Raw genomic sequence first — 23,506 nt, forward strand, 5'->3', positions numbered from 1 at the left:
TTAGAATACTTCCTTGTTGCATCGCATGCTGCAGCAGTCATGGTCGAGGTGGTAGGGGGAAGAAAAGTGAAACCACAGCTCGAGACTGTCGAGGTCCAAGCTCTCGCGGTCACAGTCGCTCCAGGAAGCACTCGCATAACCTTGAAAAAAATGGTGGTTGGATCGATGCCGCCGCCGACGGCGCCAGAAAACAAAGACGAACTCCGAATCGAAGCACGGCGCCAGCGGGAGATTGAGCGCACCAAGAAGCTCGGACCTGGTCGTCTTCGGAACATTGGGGTGCGTTTGCGTGGCGTTCTTTCGTCTGCAGTCATGAGACTGTCGGGGGCTCACCGTGGTTTATTTTGTATCCAGGCGGACATTGCAGGGGTGAAGAACCAAATCGAGGAACACCAGCTTCAGGACGCAGCGGATCGCGAAGCCAAGCGGGCAAGCGAGGAAGAAGATGCAGCGATCCGACGCTACTTGCTTCAAGTTGAGTCCGAAGACGCACTCGCAAAGCGGCGTGAGCTTCTGACACTGCGCAACGACTGGGACCAGCAGTCTGCCGAATTACGAGAGGGTCGCGCGCGATACGCTGCCTTTCGCGCCTTGGGCATCGACCCTGATAGCTGCGCCCCGGGGGCTGCCCAGAAGTTTGAAGGCGAGGATGCTGCTCGCCTGGAACGTATACGGCTGCAGGCGATGCAGATGAAGCAGTGGTCGATCCAGAAGATGGCCGAAGAGGCTCAGCGCAACGCCCACGAGAGCGAAGCATTGGCTTCATACATGGCGCAGTTGTTTGAGATCGAGAGGCTCATGGAGGAGCTGCACCAGGGGAACGAGCGCGAACGAGCAGCAGCGTCAGAGGAGATCAGTCGATTCAACCAGCGTCTCTCAGCTCAGCAACGCCAGGACGAGAGTGACCGGCGTCGACATGAGCAGGAGGAGAACGCTCGCGAAATTCAGCTCACTCTGCAGAGCAACCTGGTGAGCGAGAACCCACTGCAAGCTGCGCTGCCCGGAACGTCGTTCGACCATCGAGTTCGCGTAGACCACTGGAAAGGGTTCTCGGGCGAGCAGACCAAGTATTACCTCCGTCGAAATGACGAGATCCTGGACGAAAAGGCTCGTCGCAGGCAGCAGGAGCGCGAGCAAGCGGAGGAGGACGCCAGGAACCAGCGGGAACTCCACCGCACACTCGCGCATGAAGAGTATCTGGCTCAGCAACGACGAGCGCAGATGGAGATGGATATGCGCACCACTCGTGAGCAGCAGGCCCAGCAAGCAGCAGAGCGCGAGAAGGCAAACGCCGACCGAGCACGCGGCAAGATCGAGCCGGGCTTCTTCCAGAACTTCGGTCGATCATACCGCTGAAGATCTTCCCCAAACCAAAGCCCATGGCAGCCTATCGATTCATGAAAGCCAGATCAAATGAAGTCAGTGTATCAATTCTCCACTTTCTTGCCTTCGGTAGTTTTACATGTTCATGGATCGTCAGGGACAGAGCGCGATCGTTTTGGCGAGAAGCCGATGAAGAACTGCAGTGGCGTCTTCGAGCTCCTTGCCCGACAAAATATTGGCCGCCGCCTCGCCATTCTCTATTGACGAGAGCGAGGACTCGATTTCCCGGCACAACGAGACAAAGTGAGTGAGCCTGTGGCGTTTCTGGGGCTTGCTCTCTGAGTCGTCCGCTGGCCGCTTGTGTAATGCTGCAGAAGAATTGTTGCTGGTCTCTTCCGGTTCCGCGTACAAGCCATCAGGTTCATCGGGGAACCGATCCCTGAAGACTCGGTAACCAGCATGTTGAGACCGCTTGAGAGCTTGTAGTGTGCTTGTTTGGGCTGTTTCCAGTGCCTTGGCAACCTCTTCTGGTGATAGCTTCCGCATCAACGCTGTCTCCCTGAAGGTCTGCTTGAGATCTCCCGCCAGTAGGGCCTTCAGTGGTGCTCCTGGTAGTTCTACAATGTTTGAGTGAGCAAGCAGCTCATACAACGCATCCAGACACACGGAGAGCAGAAGCTTCAAATGCGTGTTCTGGAAGTTTGAATCACGAGTTGCACCGAACAGCTTCTGGAAGAGAGCGAGAAGCAGTTGCCACACAACGGCCACATCGCCTTCAGCCACTTGCACGTCGAACAAAGCTGTTTCCACGAACCGCGCCGTGATTACGAGAGTATCCCCCGCATCACCGAACTGCGCCATATTATCCAGGGTCGCGAGCAGATCCTTCATCACGTGCACGCATTGATTGTTCTTGTTGGACTTGAGCACAGCTCCAAGCTTCGAGAGAAGGTAGAGGGAGGATTCAACGGCTCGTTCGATGCATCGAGATCCAGCCCGTTCCAACTTCACGCTGCTGCTGGGGTGTTTTCCTTTTGGTTGTCGAGCGTTTGATTGAGAACCTCCCACGAGCCTGCTCTGTTTTGCCAGTTGAGATAATGCTTCTGTAGACATCCGAACCAAAATGATCGAAAGCTCCGCGATATCGTCCTGCCGCGGTTCGTTGTCGTCAAAAACGCCTCTCAATACTAAAAGACAAAGATCGAGCACGCGCAGCATGCCAAGAATGCTTTCGCGCTTGGTAGTCGACGCTTTTCCTTCGGCTGTCAATAGCTCGAGAACTGTACCGCAGCACTCGAAGCACATGGGGAGATACTTGGCGATCCACTCGTCCTTCATCGGTCCGTCGAACTCTTTCAGGAAACGAACCCCGGCCAATTTTTCAAGCAAATGCAATTGTGACGCCACGCGCAGATTAAACTGGTGCCCGGGGCCTTCGCTGCTGATCACGTCGATAACAGCAGTCACTTGGTCCATGCAAACGTCCTTCAGAGGTACCGGCATATCTGGGTAGACGAACGCAACCAACTGCAAAATTTCGTCTTCAACTCCGCCTGACAGCACGAAAGCTTTGTCCGAGTCGTCCTCCCATTGCGTGACATCGAGAAGCATTTGAAGAGCTTGCACCGCTAGAGGCTCGTCCCAACAAAAGCACAAGAGCTCCCGCCAGAGTTCCCAGCACAGCGTACGTTGCGCCCAGTCAGGATACAGATTCTGTTTCAGAAGCACGAGCTGCATCTCCAGCGCGCTTTCAAAGCTCAGCAAGTATCCCAGTATTGCATCAGTAAACAGCTCTGCGGATTCCACTGAGCGGGAAATCGAGTCGCTAAGCGCGCACTCCCGGTAACGAGCGAATAGCTGGGAAACCTCGACAGCTCGGTTTCCATCGTCGAACGGTACCTCCTTATCTGCACTGTTGAGTGAGACGTTCCTAGTGCCCCCTGCAAACGTCGTAAGCACCAGCAGATGACCCCATCGAATGCAGTTCTCAGTGTCGACGTTGGTGACTTCTGATGGTTGCCGCTGTCCTACCGCTCGGGTCATGTCACCGGTTGGGTACCACAATAGCGTGCGTACAGCCTCGATCCCCCGGTCGGTTAGTGCACCATCAGCACCACCAATCAGATTTTCCGTGATCTCCAAGGCCTGCTCAAGCATTCCACGGAGCTCTTGCCCCGCTTTCGATGTCGCAGGCACCTGGCTGTGTCGGCCGGCGTAAATCAAACTGGAAGCCACATTCACGACTGACAGGATGCAATTCTCCAGCTCACACTCCAAACTGCTCGCGAATGCAGCCGTCAATCGCTGGAACGCCCTCCAATACAGCTTCAAGAACTTCAAGACGCCGAGATCCAGCACTCTCTCACTTTGTGCGTCTAAAGCACGCAGCAGTTGCCCCATACTCTGCTCCACAGATGACACCGCCGCAGCGAGCAGGTCCTCGACACTGAAATTCTGCTGTTCTTGCTCCGCAGCATTGTCTCCGTCAGTATTTGCACCAGCCTCGCCGGAAACTGGGGCAGTGGCAGCACCAGCCAGCACTGGGCCGAAAGCCGTCGCCAACTTTGCCAAATTCTGCAAGTTCACACATAAAGACTGATCAGCCACACTTGTCAGTCCTCCGATTAGCAACGAATCCAGTCCCAACCTTCCAGATGAACGTCGACGTCTTCAGGTCCGGCGTAGCGCCGTCACTCCCCTCCACTTTGTTGCGCAGCTGCAACAGCGAGGCCGCCAGTTCTACCACGTAGCTCCTCCTTCGTACACTATCCTTCTCTGCCTCTAGACCCTGCTCAGATCCCATTAGCGCTGCGTTCCTGTGCACCACAGCCAACACTTGGTCTCCCCACTTGAGCCATCTCCGCACGTCTCCACCGTCGCCCAGACGCCGCGTAGCGACCTGAAAATACTGCTGCAATACGTCCAGGATCCCGTGGTCTATCTGCACTTGTTCCTGCGCCGCCCAGGCCAGCAGCGCGTCCAGCAGCTCCAGAAGAGCGTCGCACGCCGGTGTCTCTCCTCTTAATTCCGAAATTAACGTCTGCGTCGCGGCAGCCCAGCGCCCCTCCTCCGCCGTCAGGAACGCCACCACGTCGTCCACAGCTGCTGAACGGTCTTGGGCACCTGCTAGGTCTGGCAGCGCTGCGTGTAGCTCGGCAGCGACGGCGGCAGCGTCGCTACAAGCAGCGAGGCGGCGCGCCACTTCCGTCATTATTGGGAAATCGAAAAATGACAATAACGGATAAGACGTGAGTGGCATCATCACATGGCTACATTTTTTAGTTTGGATCGGGGCCGAAGATGGAGCCACCTGTGCCATTGTCTTGAGTCTGCGGAGTGGCGATGAATCGCGTAGCGTTATCTGGAGATCCCATGCTCAATGACAAGGGAAAATGTCCGTCTTAGGGTGAAATTAGCCAACGTTGCAGGCGTATGAGAACAACTGGAAGCTCTACTTCCCTTTTAGGTTGTGGCTTTAGAGACCCGCAACGAGCCATACAACAATACCAACAAAAGGACGAGTAGAAGGTCTGGTGCACTCAACCTTGATGCGGACGATTCGCCGTATTAAATGTATGGCATACAGATAACCGCAATGGGTCCTACCGCTGTAATGATTTCGATGCCGAGTTGAGTATGTATCATCCCCAAGCTATATATTGAATACTTCATGGCAGCTTCAGCAACGGAGACTCACTTCTCAGTTCCACTTAAGCGTGCAGCTATACTCTACCCGGTCGAAGAACCGGTCTTCGTCGGGCTGATAGCGCCCCTCTCGGTCGAACTCCGATACATTTGTCTACAGTTCACGGCCGCGCCGTCACCGCTATATGTAATTTTTTAGTACATGTATTAGCGTCGAACGCAGCATAGCACTGGAAATGTGTCGGGCAACTAACCATCAATGCTTGGTGTTTGGACTTCAACGTGAGCTGCCCGCCCCACGATCGGAGAGGATCATGTGACATGCTCGCGATCTTTGAAGATCACTTTCGAGCAATTAATTGTGCTGACAGTAGCTGAGGCAACGCTAGAATCGGACACGGGATGTTGAAGTTGTCGTTGTACTGAGTGATGCTTGTTGCACTGCAACCACTACAGGGCGTTGACCACACAATCGCTTCTTTTGCGTGACAAAGGTCACTCACAGCCAGACGAGCACTATTGCAAGCCGTGACATAAGTGCTGCCGCTCTATCCAACAATTGATACGTACTATAGAAACACTATTGTGATGCCTGAATACTTCAGAACGTTTTGGTCGTGACTTGATTTCATGGGCGTTCGTGATCGCAACCCGCTTCAAGGTTCTCGTCTGCACCGATACCGACCAGCGCATTTCCCCTTGGTGTCATGACCCTGTCTACCATCGCACCCGGGGACTCAAGTGCTCCGCGATATGCGGCCACCAGCGCAGTCTCCATTCTTAATTTCGTTGTCTTGTGATCAAGTCCAACCAAATCGAAACAAACTTCACCGCCTTCAAGATGCTCAAGTCGTGGCTGACACCGCTGGTAGTCGCCGCACTTGGGCTCGCGATGAGCCAGCAACTTGCAGATGCTGACGAATGGGACGCCCGAGTCGATGCCATCATGGCGAGCTTCGACACCGACGACCTCATCGGTCAGATGTCCCAGATCGCCATCTACGGCCTCGTGGACTCGGAAGCCAACCTTCGTCGAGGACAAGGTCCGCGCGTTCGCCAAGCTCAAGGTCGGGTCGTATCTCGGCGGCCCGCTGTGGAGGGGGTTGTACGATCCTGCTGTGGTTGGCTGGGCGTGGACTGCGCAAGAATATCGCGATGCCGTCGGCACCATCCAGAACATCACCATGGAGGAGAACGGAGGCCACCCGATGATCTTCGGGCTAGACTCGGTCCATGGTGCAGCGTTGGTGAGCGGCGCGGTCAAGTTCGGCCAGGAGATCAACGGCGCCGCCTCCTTCAACCCAGACCTCGTGTACGCGATGGGCCAGTTCACGGCTCGCAACACGCTCGCGGCGGGCATTCCTTGGTCCTTCGTGCCGATCCTCGACAAGTCGAGCAACCCGCTGTGGGCGCGCACGTACGAGACGTTCGGAGAAGACCCGTACACGATCTCGGTCATGGCGGACGCGGTTGTGCGGGGTATGCAGAGCGTCAACGGCAGTGCTGCGTGCCTGAAGCACTTCATCGCCTATTCCGACACGCCGACGGGCCATGACAAGGACACGCTGACGGACTTCGATCTGATCAATTACTTCGCGCCGCAGTTCAAAGCCGGATTCGACGCGGGCGCGCTCACGACCATGGAGAACTACATCTCCGTGAACGGCGTGCCGACAATCGCCAACCCGAAGCTGATGACCGACCTGCTTCGAAACGATTTCGCGTTTGATGGGGTCTCTGTGTCCGACTACGCCGAGATCAACCAGCTGACGGACTTCCATCGCACCGCTCGCTCGGAGGATGAGGCCACGAGGCAATCGCTGGAGCGCACGACACTCGACATGAGCATGATCGCTAGCGACGACAGCTTCATCAATGGCACGAAGCTGCTCACCGAGCGCAACCCCGACATCCTCAGTCGCATCCAGGAGTCCGCGCGACGCGTTGTGAAGCTCAAAGTGAAGCTGGGGCTGTACGACAACGCAATGCCCGGTGAGGAGTATATCGACCTCGTCGGCGACGACGACGAAATTGCAGCCGCGCTCGAAATGGCTCGCGAGTCCATTGTGCTGCTCCAGAACAACGGAAGCACCTTGCCTCTGCCGACAAACGCGTCCATCTTCTTGACCGGCCACACGGCTGATCGCATCGCTTACCAGTGCGGTGGGTGGTCGGTCACCGGCAAGCAGACTACGAGCACGTACGACGTCTCTGACGACGCTTTCCCCCACGGCATTTCCGTCAAGGACGGCCTCGAGGCGATTGCTGGCAACGACACTATCACCTACTTCAACGGACTGCACTGGAACGGGTCGTACTCGGACGCAGACCTCGCTGAGGCCAAGGAGCTTGCGGCCAAGGCGGAGTACACGATCGCAGTCATCGGCGAGGAGCCGTACCACGAAAAGACTGGCGATCTCGATGATCTGGCGTTGCCGGCCGGTCAGATCGAGTACGTGAAGGAGATTGCGTCGACTGGTACCAAGGTCATCCTCGTGCTCTTCGAGGGTCGTCCGCGTTTACTCCAGGGGCTGCCCGAGACGGTCTACGCTGTCGTTGATGGTCTTCTCGCTTGGCAAGGCTATGGCCGAGATCATCTACGGCGAGGTGAACCCGAGCGGCCGTCTACCTATCACATACCCCAAGGACGAAGCCAACGTCGCCATCCCGTACAACCACCGCGTGACCACGCAGTGCGGTGACTACGAGGCGTGCGATATGCAGTGGGAATACGGCCACGGCCTCAGCTACACCACGTTCGAGTACTCCGACTTGACCCTCAGCACGACCAACGTGACGTCCAGCTCGGATTCGATCAACGTGTCGGTCACGGTCACCAACGCCGGCTCGATGGCCGGCAAGGAGACCGTCATGCTGTTCCTGACGCAACCTTACCGCTCGTTCAACGTTCCCGATGTCAAGATGCTCAAGAAGTTCACCAAGATCGCTCTGGACGCCGGCGCATCGCAGACGGTGAGTTTCACGTTGACAGCAGAGGACTGGGGCGTCTACTACCCGCAGATCGGCCAGGGGTTCAAGAAGGTGGCCGAAGACGCCGACTACGTGATTGCCATCAAGCCCGAGACGAACTGTGACGTGCACAACACCACGGCAGCGGCGAACCCTCTGTGCGCGACGTTCACGTTGGCCACAGGTGAATACCCTTTCAACACACTAGCACCGCTAGTCTAAGCACTGTTCGGGGTTATGCAGTAGTTCATAGCTGCAAGCTAGCGACAAAGGATTAATATGAAACAACATGGGGGATCCTTAGTTTATTGGTAACGTTACAAGAGCGTTGTAGCGAACGCTGAAGCGGACCACTACCTTAGAGTTCCCTTCCAGTGTTGTTGACACCGTTCACCGTGGACGGGCCCGGGGTCATCATGCTCATGAAGTCGCCAGCAGGAGGGTTGGCCGCCTTGACTGTGGGCGAACCTAGTGCGCCGCCTACTCCACCGTGCGCGCTGTAATCGTACGCCTGGCCTCCGTGGTACGAGACGTCCATGCCGTTCACTTCCTTGTCCTCCGACACGCGCAGACCCACCGTGTACTTGAGCGCCATCAGGATCAGGAACGTCACCACGGCCGAGTATCCCGCCGCCACGCACTGCGAAATGAGCTGGTGCACGAACTGCATGCCGTTGCCGTAGAAGGCGCCACCCTCGATGGCGGGGTTGACGTCGGACGTGGCAAAGAGCCCCGTGAGCAGACCGCCCATGAAGCCGCCGCAGCCGTGGATGCCGAACGAGTCCAGCGTGTCATCATAACGCAGCACGTTCTTGAGGTGCACGGCTCCGAAACCCGTTGCAGCTCCAACGACACCGAAAATGACAGCAGCCCACGGGTACACAAAGGCACAGCCCGGTGTAATGGCAACAAGACCGGCCACTGCGCCGCTGATGGCTCCACACGGGTCAAACTTCTTGTGGATAGCAAACTCAAGCGCCGACCACGTCAAGAACCCTGCACATGGGGCCAGGTGCGTGTTAATGGCGGCAATCGCAGCGATGCCGTCAGCGGCTCCCTGTGAGCCAGCGTTGAAGCCAAACCAGCCGAACCACAGCAGCGTAGCGCCGATCATCACCAACGGGACGTTGTGCGGCTTGACAGGCTCGCCGTGGTTGTAGCGCTTACCGACCACAATGGCCGCGACGAGAGCACCGAAGCCACTGGAAACGTGGATGACGGTGCCGCCGGCGAAGTCGAGCGATCCCATCTTGCCCTCCCAGCCCATGGCGGTGACCTCCCAGTTCTCATCGAGCTTGAGCGACCACATCCAGCGAGCGAGCGGATCGTAGACGATGGACGTCCAGAGCAGAATAAACAACAAATAGCTGCCGAACTTCATGCGGCCGACAATTCCACCGCTGATCAACGCTGGAGTGATCATGGCGAACTGCGTCTGGAAGAAGGCGAACAGGATGTGAGGGATACCACCACCGTAAGTGCCACTGGCGATGGCACCGACGTTGTTGTAGCCCGCCCAAGCGAAAATGCCGTCGGAGCTGAAGCACGCCGAGTATCCAAACGCCCAGAACTGGATCGACACTAGGGCCATGCTCACGAACGACATCATCATCGTGTTCGAAGCCATTTCCTCTCCTGCCAAGCCGGCGTAGAAGAAAGCAACACCCGGGGTCATGAGCATCACGAGGGCGCTGGACATGAGCATCCACGCCGTGTTGCCGGAGTCGATGGTGGTGTCATAGGCTCTGCCGGCCTTCTCACCGCGCGAAGAATAGTTGACGCACTCGTTGGTGGTGGAGTCGAGGTACTGCGGGACGTCGCAGGTTACAGTCGAACCGGTCGAGTCTTGGGCCGAGACGGATAGCGCCCCGAGTGCAACGACAGCGGCTGCAACGACGGCCAGTCGAGTGAGCGACGGGTTGTCAGGTCGAAAGCCGAGCATGCTTGAGCTGAGAGGAGTTGGTGTTGAGTCGTGTGCAGCCCGAAGCGAATAGTGAACTGAAGTCGGCGGACCAAGTTCCACTCGCTTGTTTTGTCGGCTGGACTATCCCAGACCCAGGCAGATGGCAGCGTCGGGAGATTGGGGGCGTGCATCGATGGGGGCGGTCGGTTCAGCCAGCCGGAAACGGAGGTTGGAAGACGTGAAACTTATCCGCGATGGAACGGGGCAGAGTGTGGAGAGCATGGCTCTGCGAAGTGCAGTGGCAAAAGTGACGATGCGGTCGACAATTCGTGGGTCAGTGTTCGTGGTGCGGTTGAGTGGGCGATTTGGTCTGCGCGCTATTGTTGTAGGGCGGGTCAAACACCTGAATCTCACCGCCGATGCATGTCAAACCAAAGCTGCATGAATCGTTGCCGTGGTAATTTCGCTCCATCAACATGATACGCTATCTGATTTTTGCCTGTAAAAAGCTCCTCAACTCGCAGTACAACAAGTGCAGTATTTACCGGTAATGATGAACCTGTGGATCTGGACTCGCTGTGCGGTGGTTGCTAGAACCTGATACGGCAAGTTGCTGCTGCGGCAGCATTGCATCGGTAGGAGACGCTATCAAAGTCTATATCGTGTAGTTTCTGTCTCCTGAAGCGCATTTTAATCGAGATGGGATACCGCCGGACTCGCGCTTCGGTTGACGGCTCGAATCCAGGCGACCGTCTCTCAGCGATCTCGTGTAGAGGCAACACCGTTGCTGTGGGCCTGTAGGGCCACAATGACGTCGCCCGGGGCTTGCCGCGATTGGTCCATCTTAACGCGTCAGGGGGGATGGGCAAAGCGACTTGCCCCGACTATAACCAAGCGTCGCCAAGCATTCTGAAGCCATCTTGCCCGACCTACACATCCTCGTGCCTGACGTCGACGTGCCCACGAGAACTCCGCGCTACCAGCGAGAGTTTGACTGCCTCGATCTCCGGCTTTTATCGTACGCATGGACTTCTCCGCACGCAAAATGCGTAGGGCGCCTGCAACTACATGTAACCCAGCACCCGCGCTCCATTGCCGAGTAGAGCAAGCAAGGCTGAAATTCCGCGCTGCAAGTGGCGGGGAGCCGTGTCAATTGCTCACTTGTCATTTCGCCACGAACCTGGCCAGCAGCGAGTGCGGCCCACCATCCTTCTAAACTCCTTCCCTTCTCGTCTCGGTAGAACTCCCCACTCATGATCAGCAAAAGCTCGGCCATTAGGCTAGCCTTCCTGGCTGCTGCTGCAGCCGTTGCTCTCAGCGCACGAACCGTCTCCGCTCAAGACGGATCTGGGCCCCCAATAACCTGCGATGTCTCGCAGTACCTCGACTCCACCACCAACGAGTGCGTCAACTACTCTTCGCGCGGTGAGAAGGCCGGCAGAGCCTATGACACCACCATCGACTCCGGCAACACGGCGTGGATGCTCATGTCCAGCGCCCTCGTGATGCTCATGACCCCGGGTGTTGCTTTCTTCTACGCCGGCTTGGCAGGAGAGGAAATGGCTTCGAACACGATGATGATGTCGTTCGTGAGCATGGCCCTAGTGTCGATCCAGTTCTGGGCGTTTGGGTACTCGGCGTGCTTCAGCTCGGATGACATCTTTGGGTGGGCAGGAAACAACGACGTCGGAGCGATTGCGAGCGGCACCTACGGCGGCAGTATCCCCCACATCCTGTTCGCTTTCTTCCAGACTCAGTTCGCCATGATCACTCCAGCGCTGTTGAGCGGCGGTATTGTTGGTCGCATGACGTTCGGCACATTCGTGCTGTTCGTATTCCTTTGGACATCTCTCGTGTATGACCCGCTCGCTCGCTGGATGTGGTCGCTCAAGCTCGACGAGAACTGGGAGATCACCGCCATGGGCTGGGAGGGCAAGATGGGCTCGCTCGACTTCGCCGGTGGCACCGTTATTCACGTTTCCAGCGGCTTTGGGGCCCTCGTAGCAGCGATCTTGGTTGGCAAGCGCTACAACCACGGAGACCCCGTCAAACCTCACAACGTGCCGCTGGTGATGATCGGCGCTACTCTATTGTGGTTTGGGTGGTTCGGCTTCAACGCTGGCTCCGAGGGGGCTGCTGACGGCATCGCTGCGATTGCTGCCATTAACACGCACTTGGCTCCGTCGTCGGGCTTCCTCACCTGGGCAGCGTTGGAGTTTATCCTGTACCAGAAGTTCGACCCTTGTGGCGCTATCAGTGGATCTGTTGCCGGCCTTGTTGCCATCACTCCCGGATGCGCGTTCGTGAAGCCGTGGGCGACTGTCATTTTCGGCATCGTCGGTGCTGCTACGGGCTTTGGGGCCGTTCACCTCAAGAACCACCTCCGCTACGACGATACCCTGGACTCGTTCGGCATCCACGGCTGCGGCGGCTTCATGGGCGGTCTGCTCACGGGGCTCTTTGCCACGTCCGACGTCAACCCCGCCATCGAGGGTGGCGCCTTCTACGGCAACGGCATGCAGTTCGTGCACCAGCTCATTTCGCAGTGCGTGGCGGCGGGCTACTCGGCCGTGGTGACGTTCCTGATCCTGATGGCACTCAAGTACACGGTGGGTCTGCGCGTGTCGGAGGACAAGGAAGTGAACGGCATGGACGTCTCGTACCACGGAGGCCAGGCGTACGATTACAGCGCGCACGGCCCGAGCTCGCCCGCCTACAAGGCGGCCAACCCGCCCGAGAGGGACTTTTCGAGCATGATGACGCCGGCGGAGTCCGACTCGGCCAGCAAGTCCACCAGCAAGGAGCCGATCATGAACGTGTAGGTCGGTTGTGTTGCAGTGTACATTTTTCCGCCGCTCGACCCCGCGGAGGACAGACTAAACTGATAACCGTGTTGACCGATCTCGGAGATGCATCGGATTGTGCTGTCCGCTATGCTAGCGCTGCGCTCAAAAACAATTCGCTAGTAGCGCGGAGTGTTGTTGCAGTTTAATGCGAATGGAGGATTTTAGACCCTTATAGAGGGGGAGACGTTGAAGTGCTTCGGTGCTCGTCACCGATCTGCGATTGGCTGAGGACAGATCAGCCAATCAGTCCTAAAATCCTGTTAGCAAAACGCTATGTGGAAGTTATATTCATTATGGAAGTGTGTAAACTGGTATATTGAAGTCACGAAAATGAATATACGTGTATTGTGCCCCACAGGTTATAACCTGTCAAAGGAAGTGAGTAGTCATTCGACGCGCTCGACGTGGCCCAATCGGCGAAATATGGCCCGGCTTTGCCTAGATCATCGCGAAACGGCCTGTGAGGAGGCACAGCAAGCTCTAGCGCTTCGGAGCCGAAATCCGCGCCGAGAACTCGTCGCAACTTGCATTGGCAGCATAGTTTTCACTCGCACGTATCAGCTTTGGCTCTGGCCTGTTAGCGGCTTCGCCAGCGCGAGCGACGTCCTCCGCCTGCAGATTGATGCCTCTTTTCTGGGGCTCCACTGCTCTTTCTCTCTCTTCAACGTGAAGCTCTGCTTGGGGGTTTGAAGAAGCGACGCCACGCTCGCGCAAAGCTCCGAGCTCCATCCTGGCCGCTGCGCCGCCATCCAAGCCAGCGCTGCGAGCCCCGGTTGTCGAGCACGCAGGCAGCCAGCCACGCTGCGCCGAATCCAGCAGCAGCAGCAGCGCTCGACTCGACTCGAGCTCTTTGGGCCCATCCCGCTTTTCAAACTCACCTCAACGGGCCCCACTGCCTTCACAAACCTACACTCGCCCCTGTCGCTTCAAGGGTCCCCCGTACACTTCAGTGCACTGCACTGTACCGCCGCTCTCCTCTCCGAGCTCAGCTCACTTCGGAATCCGCGCCCAAAGTCGCACCTCGACCCCCAAGACACCGCCAAACCCCATGAACTGGACCACGCGCGTCGCGCTGCTGGCGGCGCTGGCGGTGGTGACGGCCGGCCTGGCCGCCGCGCAGAGCGGCTCGGGCTCGTCCGTCTCGTGCCTCGTGTCGCAGTACCTGGACACGACCACGCACGAGTGCGTGGACTACGAGAACCAGGGCGTGAAGGCCGGCACGGACTTCGACGCCACCATCGACTCGGGCAACACGGCGTGGATGCTGGCGGCCAGCGCGCTCGTGATGATCATGACGCCGGGCGTGGCCTTCTTCTACGCGGGTCTCGCGGGCGAGGACATGGCGTCCAACACGATGATGATGTCGTTCGTGAGCATGGCGCTCGTGTCGATCCAGTTCTGGGCCTTCGGGTACTCGGCCGCCTTCGGCTCGCACGGAGTCTTCGGCTGGGCCGGGTACAACAACGTGCGCGAGGTGCCCAGTGGCACGTACGGCACTCAGATCCCGCACATCCTGTTCGCCTTCTTCCAGACGCAGTTCGCCACCATCACGCCCGCGCTGCTGAGCGGCGGCATCGTGGGCCGCATGAAGTTCGGCAGCTACTTGCTCTTCATCCTGCTCTGGACGTCCATCGTCTACGACCCGCTGGCCCACTGGATGTGGTCCTTCAAGCTCGACGACTCGTGGGAGATCACGGCTCTGGGCTGGGAGGGCAAGATGGGCTCGCTCGACTTCGCCGGCGGCACCGTTATCCACATCTCCAGCGGCTTTGGAGCGCTCGCGGCTGCTCTCATGGTGGGCAAGAGGTACAACCACGGAGACCCCGTCAAGCCGCACAACGTGCCGCTGGTCATGATCGGCGCCACGCTGCTGTGGTTCGGCTGGTTCGGCTTCAACGCCGGCTCGGAAGGTGCGGCCGATGGCATCGCTGCTACGGCCGCTATCAACACGCACTTGGCCCCCAGCGCGGGCTTCTTGACGTGGGTGGGACTCGAGTTCGCCATGTACAAGAAGTTCGACCCGTGCGGTGCTGCTAGTGGTGCTGTGGCCGGACTGGTGGCCATCACGCCTGGCTGTGGTTACGTGTACCCGTGGGCCTCGGTCATTTTCGGCGTCATTGGCGCTGCGACGGGCTTCGCTGCTGTCCACGTGAAGAACTACCTGCGCTACGATGACACGCTGGACTCGTTCGCCATCCACGGCTGCGTGGGCGTTATGGGCGGCCTGCTAACCGGCCTCTTTGCCACGTCCGACGTGAACCCCAACATCGAAGGCGGCGCCTTCTACGGCAACGGCATCCAGTTCGTGCACCAGTTGGTCTCTCAGTGCGTGGCTGCGGCCTACTCGTTCGTGGTGACGATCATCATCCTGTACGTGCTCAAGCTCACCATCGGCCTCCGCGTGGACGAGGAGAAGGAGGTCAACGGCATTGACGTGTCGTACCACGGCGGCCTCGCCTACGACTACAGCGCGCAGGACCACAACGGCCCGACCGTTAAGGCGGCGAACCCGCCTGCTGGTGACTTTGCCGCCATGATGACGCCCAGCATCACGCAGGAGAGCGTCCAGAAGGAGCCCATTATGAATGTTTAAGCGGCAAGAGAGACAGATGCCCCACATCCCCACCGGCTTGAAACTCGTACAAGCCGCCATCAACAGTGCTGCGTTTTGTTTAGATTTGATTCGATTGATTCGAAAGCCTCCACGTGCAAGTGCAAGTAATACTTGCCGTAAGCGAATATATTGGCGGCTTTTAACGTTCTTGATCAGCAACTGCAACACCTACTTTGAAGTCGATGCTTTGAAGCACAGCTCGACACAAGTGGCTGTAAGATTATTTGGCTGGCGTTATCCAAATGTAACAGACTTCCATTCCACCTGTGTCAAGACCTTCATTCACTACGGCAGATTCGACCATTATTATGGTTGCTACCCAAACTTGCTGCTAAAACTGTCTGTATTTTTGCCTACCTACGAACTAGCCGTACAGTGTATCCTGACCTTCCATCCCGATGCGCTCTCATCTTCCTTGTAGACCAGCTGAAATAACGCTCCGTTGGTTTGCCACCGAGTTTACTCCACAGAGTCCTCTACTGCAAAGCTCTCGCAATCCCACGGAGCCACAAACCGGTGGCGCAGCGTGTTGTTAAGTCAGCCCCGCTTTGCGAATTCGTGGCACCGGAATCTGTCCGATCCGCGAAAAAATATCTTCCCCATCACGGTGATCGCAACACACTCGGTTCCTGTACATGCACAAACCCACAACTGTTATTACGTCTGCGGATTACGGTCGCTTCAAGTCTTCGAGGTTGAGTCGGGATCTGCTTGGCCTGCAGTGCCGCCTTCAGCTGTACGTACGTGTTTGCCAAAACTTGTTCGTCTCATTTTACAATTTGCTCAACAGGACAAGAACCTCGCGGCTGGGAATCTACGGAAGCATGAAGGGGTATTCCCGGGTCGCGTTGTTGGCGGCAATGGCTGTGGTCTTGGCCTCCATCGCAGCAGCCCAAGGTGGAAGCGGCTCAGGCGTCAAGTGTCTGGATTCGCAGTACTTGGACTCGGTCACTGGCAAGTGCGTCAACTACAAGAGCCAAGGCGAGAAGGCCGAAACGGACTACGGCCAAGCGGTTGACTCGGGTAACACGGCGTGGATGTTGGTCTCCAGCGCTCTGGTGATGGTGATGACCCCTGGTGTCGCCTTCTTCTACGCTGGCCTGGCGGGCGAGGAGATGGCGTCTAACACCATCATGATGTCGTTCGTCAGCATGGCGCTCGTATCCATCCAGTTCTGGGCCTTCGGGTACTCAGTGGCTTTCGGATCAAATGGAATGTTCGAGTGGGCCGCCTACGACAACGTTGGGCAGACTCCGAGCGGCACCTATGGCACTCAGATCCCGCACCTGTTGTTCGCCTTCTTCCAGACGCAGTTCGCTATGATCACGCCTGCGCTACTCAGTGGCGGTATCGTTGGGAGAATGAAGTACAATTCGTTCCTGATCTTCATCCTGGTTTGGACGACGCTGGTGTACGACCCGCTCGCTCACTGGATGTGGTCACTGAAGCTCGACGGGTCGTGGGCGATCACCGCCATGGGCTGGGAGGGCAAGATGGGCTCGCTCGACTTTGCCGGTGGCACCGTTATCCACATCTCCAGTGGCTTTGGAGCGCTCGCTGCTGCTCTCATGGTGGGCAAGAGGTACAATCACACCGAACCGGTGAAGCCCCACAACGTGCCGCTAGTGATGATCGGTCTAACGCTGCTGTGGTTCGGCTGGTTCGGCTTCAACGCTGGTTCACAGGGAGCCGCTGACGGCATCGCTGCCACTGCTGCAATCAACACGCACTTGGCTTCATGCGCAGGTTTCCTCACTTGGGTGGGCCTGGAGTTTGGGATGTACAGGAAGTTCGACCCTTGCGGAGCTGCTAGTGGCGCAGTGGCCGGCCTGGTTGCCGTCACCCCCGCCTGTGGTTATGTGTACCCGTGGGCGTCGGTCATCTTCGGCATTGTGGGCGCGCTGACGGGTTTTGCTGCTGTGCAAATGAAGAACCGCCTGCGTTATGATGACACGCTGGACTCGTTCGGTATCCACGGCTGCGGAGGGTTCGTCGGTGGACTGATGACCGGCCTCTTTGCTACGTCCGATGTGAATCCGAACATCAAGGGCGGTGCCTTCTACGGCAACGGGGAGCAGTTCGTGCACCAATTGGTCTCTCAGTGCGTGGCTGCGGCCTACTCGTTCGTGGTGACACTGGTTATCCTCTACTTGATCAAGATAACCATTGGACTTCGCGTCGACGAGGACAAGGAGGTGAATGGCATCGATGTCACGTACCATGGAGGACTGGCCTACGACTACAGGCCTCAGGACCACGTTGGTGTTGCGAAGCTACCCAAGCGGTCATCAAGCGAGTTCGCGCTGATGGTGGCGCCGATTGATCCTTTGTAAATGCAACAGGGAGAACCCAAGCTCATTACCACGATGACTCGCAATAAGTCGGCATTATATTGATTAGCATGAAGAGAAAATATATGTATGCACGGTTGGCTCATTTGCTGTCGTACATCAAGTGTCCACAGGGCAAACGCTACATGCAGTAGTAGACTGTCTAGATAGTTGATTAGCCAAGTGTATACTACTTCCAACCAAAAAGCGCCGCTAGCATTCCGCCAGTTTCGCAGCGACCGCTTCCAGAGAACAAATCGTAGCTTCATCGTCGACCTCAGCATCGTTTGATTTCAAGTCTACACCGTTGCTCTCCTTTGTTTTTTCGTCGGCAAGTTTGCTTGGGTCAGACTCGGCCTGAGGCAGGCTGATACTGGGCTGTTGCGATGCAGTGCTGTGATGGAAGTACCTGGCGCTGGAAATAGGGAGCGCCATTCCGTCTTGGACTTCGTCGTTCCTCATATTTTACCCTGGGGCACTCTCCTGGCATCCCAGCACTTCTTCCAATTGCGAGCCACCTCCGTCAGATTCCTCCCAATTTTCTTCATCTGTTTCTTCGTTGTCAGGTGCATAACTCGTTGAATCATCAAGAACCCGGTCGTCTTGAGTAGATGTAGCCTGCTCTTGGGGACTGCCAGTGTCTGCAACTCCTCGTCTTTGCCGACTGCTTCTCAGTCTTCATCTTCTGTTGCGTCGCTGTCAACATCGTTATCCGTCTCATTTGACGAATCGCGGTCGGACTCAGTATACGAGTCCTCATCGCCGTCGAGTTCATCGCCACGGGGCGTGATCAGTATCGGAGAGATGGCTTCCCTAGCTACGATAGCATTTCGTGGCCTTCGCTCCTCCGCTTCGCCAGTAAAGTCGTCGTCTTCATCCGATAGCGTGTCGTTGAACTCATCACTCGTATCGCTACTGCCAACGTCTGCCTCAAAGTCGGTTTGGTCCTCGGAGACAACTCCGTCAGCTGTGACTGCAACGCGAGATTTAGCATCAACGCCTTGAAGCTGCAGGTCTGGACGGAAAAGGTTGCCGACCTTATCGTCAAGTGCAACGATACGGTCTCGGAGGTGGCGCTGCCTCGCTGCGTCTTTGTGGCTACTGAACATAAAAATCTTTAAGTTGCACCCAAGCACCAAGATCAGCTCGTCGCTTGTGGAGAGAGCGCCGAACTCATCGAGCTGTTCGATGCATCGCTTCAGAGGCGTGTAGTTGCGATGGTTGCTCTTGACCGACTTTCAACCACGTGCTGTCAACGCTTCAAAGAGAGGCTCTCGCCAGCGGCTGCTGCCGTTGTTGCCGTACGCACAGAACTTGTGGGCTACTGCATCGCCGCCGGATAGAAAGTCAGTGAGTAGCTGGGCGTCTAGAGGCGACGTATCTGGGTGATCGCGGTCTTGTAGACACTGGAGCTTTAGGTTGTCAACACCTTCGGCAAGCGTCGACACATCCAGGACGAGGCTCTTGACCGTTCCTTCGTGTTTCATCAGGGCTAGCGTCGGGTGAACTGTCAATCTCCAAATGAAGTTAAGCGAGGCAGCTTGAGACGTAGTGGACGTCCGAGGCACTCACCGCATTAGCTGTAGCTCAGAACAAGTAACTTCACTCGGTTCTGGTCTGTGGACAATCTCCAGCGCCATCAGATTGGCTGACCATCCCAAGTTGAAGTGAAACCACTCGAATAGTGGACTCATCATTTTTGTTAGCTTTTATCTTAGGGTACTAATATGTGCTATATATGTCAGCCAATCATATGACATGAAAATCACTGATAGGAGCCCAACTCTTAACCTAAATTTTGCCCATTCATTCGCGAATACCACCATGTCGGCGGCCATCGAGCAGCGCAACCAGGATGCGACCGTGTACGTGGGGAACCTGGACGACCGCGTGACGGAGGAGCTGCTCTGGGAGCTCATGCTGCAGGCGGGCAGCGTGTGCAACGTGCACATGCCGCGCGACAAGGTGACGGGCAGCCACCAGAACTACGGCTTCGTGGAGTTCCGCACCGAGGAGTGCGCCGAGTACGCGGTTAAAGTGTTAAACATGGTGCAGCTCTTCGGCAAGGCCATCCGCGTGAAGAAGGCCTCGAGCGACCGCAAGAACCTGGACGTGGGAGCCAACCTGTTCCTGGGCAACCTGGACCCGGAGGTGGACGAGAAGCTGCTGTACGACACGTTCTCGGCCTTCGGGGGCATCATCGAGACGCCCAAGATCATGCGCGACCCGGACACCAAGGCGTCGCGCGGCTTCGGCTTCGTGAGCTTCGACTCGTTCGAGGCGGCCGACCTGGCCATCGAGTGCATGCACGGCCAGTACCTGTGCAACCGCCAGGTCGTGGTGCAGTACGCCTTCAAGAAGGACAGCCGCAACGAGCGCCACGGCTCGGAGGCCGAGCGGCTGCTGGCCCAGAGGAACCCCAACAAGCTGCAACCGCACACCATGTTCGCGTTCACGCCGGGGGCCAACGGGGCGCCTCCTGCCCCTCCGATGATGGGGATGCAGGCGCCGCCCCCTCCTCCGCCTGCCTACATGACGCAGATGCAGGTGCCGGACATGGGCATGGGCAATGGAATGGGCATGGTGCCGCCTCCGCCGCCTCCTCCGCCGATGGCCTACCCGCCCCCACCGCCCCCGCAGAGGTGAAGGAAGATACCGAGAAGTTAGGAAGAGATGGTGGAAATGCATTTTCGGTAGATTTGGTCTAGATTTGGACTTGGTGGACAGGTGCGGCTCTTCGCTGTCATTTTGGCTTTTGTGTGCTCGGAAAGGATCTGGATATGGCGTCGAACCAGGAGTCGGTCGCAGTGTACTCGGTGGAGAGCGTGGAGCTGGATGAGTCGGCGCTGAAGCCTGCGGAGCGCGGGGGCGCGACCTTGACGCAGGTATGCAGAGCAGCTAAAGCGAAAAGTTGGTCTTCATCTTGACATGAACTTTGTTGCAGGTGGGCAAAGGTGGGCTGATCTACTTGATCGGGGGCGCCAACCGAGAAGGCGTAAGCTTCGGCGATGTGCACAGCTTCAATCTAGGTGCGGCTGACAAAGCCTCTTGCCGTAAAGAATCCTAGATGCAAACTTACTTTACAACATTGTTACGAGCAGATGCTCGCAAGTGGAAGCTCGTTAACCCGTCAAGTGGAAGTCTGCCGCCACGGAGTGGGCACTCGGCAGTCAGCGTTGACGACAAAATCTACGTGTTTGGTGGTCTCAACGTCGCTGCGGGTGCAATATCCAACGACGTGTTCGTCTTCGACACGCGGACGTCGTCCTGGTACGAAGCCACAGTGGAAGGTGACGCACCGTTCCCCCGTAATGCCCACGCTGCGATTATCCTCCCCGAGAAGGACGAGTCTCCCGAGATCCGACGCATGCTGGTGCACGGTGGCTCGTCACCCGAGTTTGGAGCTTCCGACGAGCTCTTCCTACTCCACATCCCAGTGCACAATGGCGAGAAGGCTCTGCGGTGGGAGAAGCTGAGCTCGGGTGGCGAGGCCCCAGAGGCCCGGGAGCTCCACTGCGCGCTGCTGCAGTCCGACAGCACGATCTGCTTCGCTGGAGGACGGAACTTTGACGGCAAAGTATGCACCGACATGGCAATTTTAGACGTCGAGAGCTGGACGTGGCAGCTCGTGCCAATGTGCGAGTGGAATCGGTGCTCGCTCGCCGCTGGGGTTATTGACGGCGAACTCATCAGCTTTGGCGGTTGGGACGGCGGCCGTATCTGCGGTGACTGCTGTCGCTACTCGGACGAGGAGGAATCCTGGATCCAGGTGACGTTGGGCGAGTGCAACGACGGCGAGCAGGCGACTGAACCGGCGGTGTCGGAGGTCCCGGAGCGCTTCGGGCATTGCGGTGCGACTGTGACAATGCAGGAACCACCCCAAGCAATTGCGAAGACCCAAAGCCAGGGACTCTTGATCTTCGGTGGGATGAACGCTCAAAGCGACTTGAACGATCTCGTTCTTGTCACTTCTAGCAAAGCTTGTGAATGAACACGAAATGTATTGGCTCTACTTGTTTCAGATGAAACACTAACTTCACGCGATGAAAAGCTACTGTACATACCAAGTTGAAGTGAACTGTTAATTAACTGTACCCGTTATATCAGATTTGACCGTGGGTGCTCGTGGGTATTTTACACACTCAAATTGCATGACATGGGCTGGGTGGACGTCTTCCGGCGCGGGCGCGCGGCAGTGCCCAGGCACAGCTGGTCTGTATTCGGGCCCAAGAGGAGGCTGCGCAGCGTGCAGCCCGTGGAGATGCTGCGCGTGATCCGGTTCCCGCACTTAAACCTGGTGCAGACTCGTGCGTAAGCGCCTACATTTCGTTGCCATTTAGGCTAGTGTTAAATGATCTTGGTGTTTGTATACAGACGTGCAGCCATCCAAGTTCCAGACACAGGTTAGACACTTTTTTTAGAGAGTGCTAAAGCAGTTGCCGCCGACGGAGTCTCTAACTGTTGCTCTTGTTGCCGCTGCAGTTGGTGCGGTGGGGGACGGTGCTGGCCGTCACGTCGGCCACGTACCAGTTCCTGACCAACTTGCACACCGTCCCCATCACCGGGCGCACGCAGGTCGTGGTGCTCTCGCGCGAGGAAGAATGTGTACGTCGGCAAGATCCTCGGCTAAGTTATTGTGAAAAAAAAAGAGAAAATGTTTAGGTGTCATCTAACCGCCCATTGTCAACTCGTGCAACAGGAACTCGGCAACAAAACTGCCCAGGAGGAACTGGCTGGGGCCAAGACCATCGACGACGGGCCTCGATTACAACTTTGCCTCGACGTGGCCACGTACGTCTTTCACCTAAAGTACCCAAGCGTCCACCGAAGTTTGTAACCACACTCACTTTGTATATCTAACTCTGTGCACTACTAGCCGACTGGTGTCCGTGTCCGAGCACTTGTTCCCCCGAGAGTACGACTGGCGCGTGTGGCTGGTGGACAACCCGTCCTCCGCCAACGCGTGCTGCGCCCCCGGCGGCAAGATCATCGTGCAGACGGGCATCCTGGACCTCATCGACTTTGCGGTGCAGAAGGGAATCTGCCGCAACAAGCACGACGCGCTGGCAGTCGTGATGGCGCACGAGATCGGCCACGCGCTGGCGAGGCACACGGCCGAGTCCATGAGCATGCTGCCGCTGATGTATTTGCAGCTGATCCTCGGCATGGAGAGTCCGCTGCTCGAGTACATCTTCCAGTTCGGTACGCACCTGCGTCTCTCATTCTGTGGCCGAGGTTGAAGCACTCCAGTCTTGACCCTCGTGTCATGTTGCACTTGCAGCCTTCAACTTGCCCTTCAGTCGGTCGCAAGAGGCCGAAGCGGACCACATCGGCATCATGCTGCTCGCCAGCGCGTGCTACGACCCGTCCGAGGCCCCGCGGCTGTGGAAGGCCTTCACCGCCTTCTACGCGGACCCAGAGGCAGGTGAGGGCGCGCTGGACATGGACTTCGACTGGGTCTCAACCCACCCGTCCAACCGCAAGCGCGAGAAAGCATTGGACGCGCTCGTGGAGGCCGCGCTGGAGCTGCAGCGTAGCAGCAGTTGGTGCGCGTTCCTCCAGCAGAAGGTGCTGGAGCTCGTGGGCGCCAACACGGAGGCCGAGCTGCTGCACCACATCCGCGCAGCCATGACCGAGGCCCGCGCGGAGGAGGCGCACGCCACCAGCGGGGCAGAGCGGACGCAGCGCCGCCGCAACACCATCGGCGCCATCCACGAGCTCGAGAGCCAGGAGATGCTTAAAGTCATCAGAGGCGAGGCGGCACAGCTCGAGCAGCAGGCGCCGCCAGCAGCAGCATAGCAGCAGTGGAGACATCATGTCGACGAGCTGCATCTCGACACATGCCTCTCATGGAGAGTCTCGAGTGGGGCGAGCC

The 23,506-nt window shown here is 57.5% G+C and overlaps 11 protein-coding genes across 11 annotated transcripts; 8 read left to right on the forward strand and 3 right to left on the reverse strand.

Moving 5' to 3' along the window:
* Positions 1-150: 150 nt before the first annotated feature.
* On the forward strand, positions 151-1,356 carry PHYSODRAFT_311586 (hypothetical protein; the record flags this gene model as incomplete). Its single annotated transcript, XM_009521761.1, has 2 exons — positions 151-279; positions 355-1,356. 2 exons carry the CDS (start codon positions 151-153, stop codon positions 1,354-1,356), a joined length of 1,131 nt encoding a protein of 376 aa, XP_009520056.1.
* A 120-nt stretch (positions 1,357-1,476) lies between these two features.
* On the reverse strand, positions 1,477-4,642 carry PHYSODRAFT_296735 (hypothetical protein; the record flags this gene model as incomplete). Its single annotated transcript, XM_009521762.1, has 2 exons — positions 1,477-3,897; positions 3,971-4,642. The coding sequence occupies 2 exons, from the start codon at positions 4,640-4,642 to the stop codon at positions 1,477-1,479; spliced, it is 3,093 nt and encodes a 1,030-aa protein (XP_009520057.1).
* A 1,167-nt stretch (positions 4,643-5,809) lies between these two features.
* PHYSODRAFT_256867 (family 3 glycoside hydrolase) lies at positions 5,810-8,160 on the forward strand (the record flags this gene model as incomplete). The annotated part of the gene is made up of 3 exons (XM_009521763.1): positions 5,810-6,011; positions 6,115-7,511; positions 7,549-8,160. The coding sequence occupies 3 exons, from the start codon at positions 5,810-5,812 to the stop codon at positions 8,158-8,160; spliced, it is 2,211 nt and encodes a 736-aa protein (XP_009520058.1).
* A 136-nt stretch (positions 8,161-8,296) lies between these two features.
* PHYSODRAFT_483289 (hypothetical protein) lies at positions 8,297-9,880 on the reverse strand (the record flags this gene model as incomplete). The annotated part of the gene is made up of 1 exon (XM_009521764.1): positions 8,297-9,880. The coding sequence occupies one exon, from the start codon at positions 9,878-9,880 to the stop codon at positions 8,297-8,299; it is 1,584 nt and encodes a 527-aa protein (XP_009520059.1).
* Positions 9,881-11,094: 1,214 nt separating this feature from the next.
* On the forward strand, positions 11,095-12,663 carry PHYSODRAFT_325850 (hypothetical protein; the record flags this gene model as incomplete). The annotated part of the gene is made up of 1 exon (XM_009521765.1): positions 11,095-12,663. The coding sequence occupies one exon, from the start codon at positions 11,095-11,097 to the stop codon at positions 12,661-12,663; it is 1,569 nt and encodes a 522-aa protein (XP_009520060.1).
* Positions 12,664-13,735: 1,072 nt separating this feature from the next.
* Positions 13,736-15,280, forward strand: PHYSODRAFT_554824 (hypothetical protein; the record flags this gene model as incomplete). The annotated part of the gene is made up of 1 exon (XM_009521766.1): positions 13,736-15,280. The coding sequence occupies one exon, from the start codon at positions 13,736-13,738 to the stop codon at positions 15,278-15,280; it is 1,545 nt and encodes a 514-aa protein (XP_009520061.1).
* Positions 15,281-16,137: 857 nt separating this feature from the next.
* PHYSODRAFT_539780 (hypothetical protein) lies at positions 16,138-17,739 on the forward strand. The gene has a single exon (XM_009521767.1). It carries the CDS (start codon positions 16,162-16,164, stop codon positions 17,632-17,634), a length of 1,473 nt encoding a protein of 490 aa, XP_009520062.1. The 5' UTR covers positions 16,138-16,161; the 3' UTR covers positions 17,635-17,739.
* A 563-nt stretch (positions 17,740-18,302) lies between these two features.
* PHYSODRAFT_325853 (hypothetical protein) lies at positions 18,303-19,118 on the reverse strand (the record flags this gene model as incomplete). Its single annotated transcript, XM_009521768.1, has 2 exons — positions 18,303-18,855; positions 18,937-19,118. 2 exons carry the CDS (start codon positions 19,116-19,118, stop codon positions 18,303-18,305), a joined length of 735 nt encoding a protein of 244 aa, XP_009520063.1.
* A 337-nt stretch (positions 19,119-19,455) lies between these two features.
* On the forward strand, positions 19,456-20,125 carry PHYSODRAFT_484926 (hypothetical protein; the record flags this gene model as incomplete). Its single annotated transcript, XM_009521769.1, has 2 exons — positions 19,456-19,952; positions 19,993-20,125. The coding sequence occupies 2 exons, from the start codon at positions 19,456-19,458 to the stop codon at positions 20,123-20,125; spliced, it is 630 nt and encodes a 209-aa protein (XP_009520064.1).
* A 286-nt stretch (positions 20,126-20,411) lies between these two features.
* PHYSODRAFT_257067 (hypothetical protein) lies at positions 20,412-21,622 on the forward strand (the record flags this gene model as incomplete). Its single annotated transcript, XM_009521770.1, has 3 exons — positions 20,412-20,516; positions 20,576-20,585; positions 20,733-21,622. 3 exons carry the CDS (start codon positions 20,412-20,414, stop codon positions 21,620-21,622), a joined length of 1,005 nt encoding a protein of 334 aa, XP_009520065.1.
* Positions 21,623-21,787: 165 nt separating this feature from the next.
* Positions 21,788-23,406, forward strand: PHYSODRAFT_395280 (neutral zinc metallopeptidase; the record flags this gene model as incomplete). Its single annotated transcript, XM_009521771.1, has 6 exons — positions 21,788-21,938; positions 22,006-22,034; positions 22,114-22,236; positions 22,331-22,422; positions 22,508-22,833; positions 22,913-23,406. Coding segments are annotated over 6 exons (1,215 nt in total), but the record flags the coding sequence as incomplete, so codon positions are not given.
* Between the last annotated feature and the right edge of the window lie 100 nt (positions 23,407-23,506).

This window comes from Phytophthora sojae, assembly GCF_000149755.1.
Source record: "Phytophthora sojae unplaced genomic scaffold PHYSOscaffold_2, whole genome shotgun sequence".
NCBI classification, from domain to species: domain Eukaryota; phylum Oomycota; class Peronosporomycetes; order Peronosporales; family Peronosporaceae; genus Phytophthora; species Phytophthora sojae.

Bases quoted from the DNA above. Each gene is read 5' to 3' on its own strand.
- PHYSODRAFT_539780 (XM_009521767.1), top strand. From the start codon at position 16,162: ATGGCTGTGGTCTTGGCCTCCATCGCAGCAGCCCAAGGTGGAAGCGGC.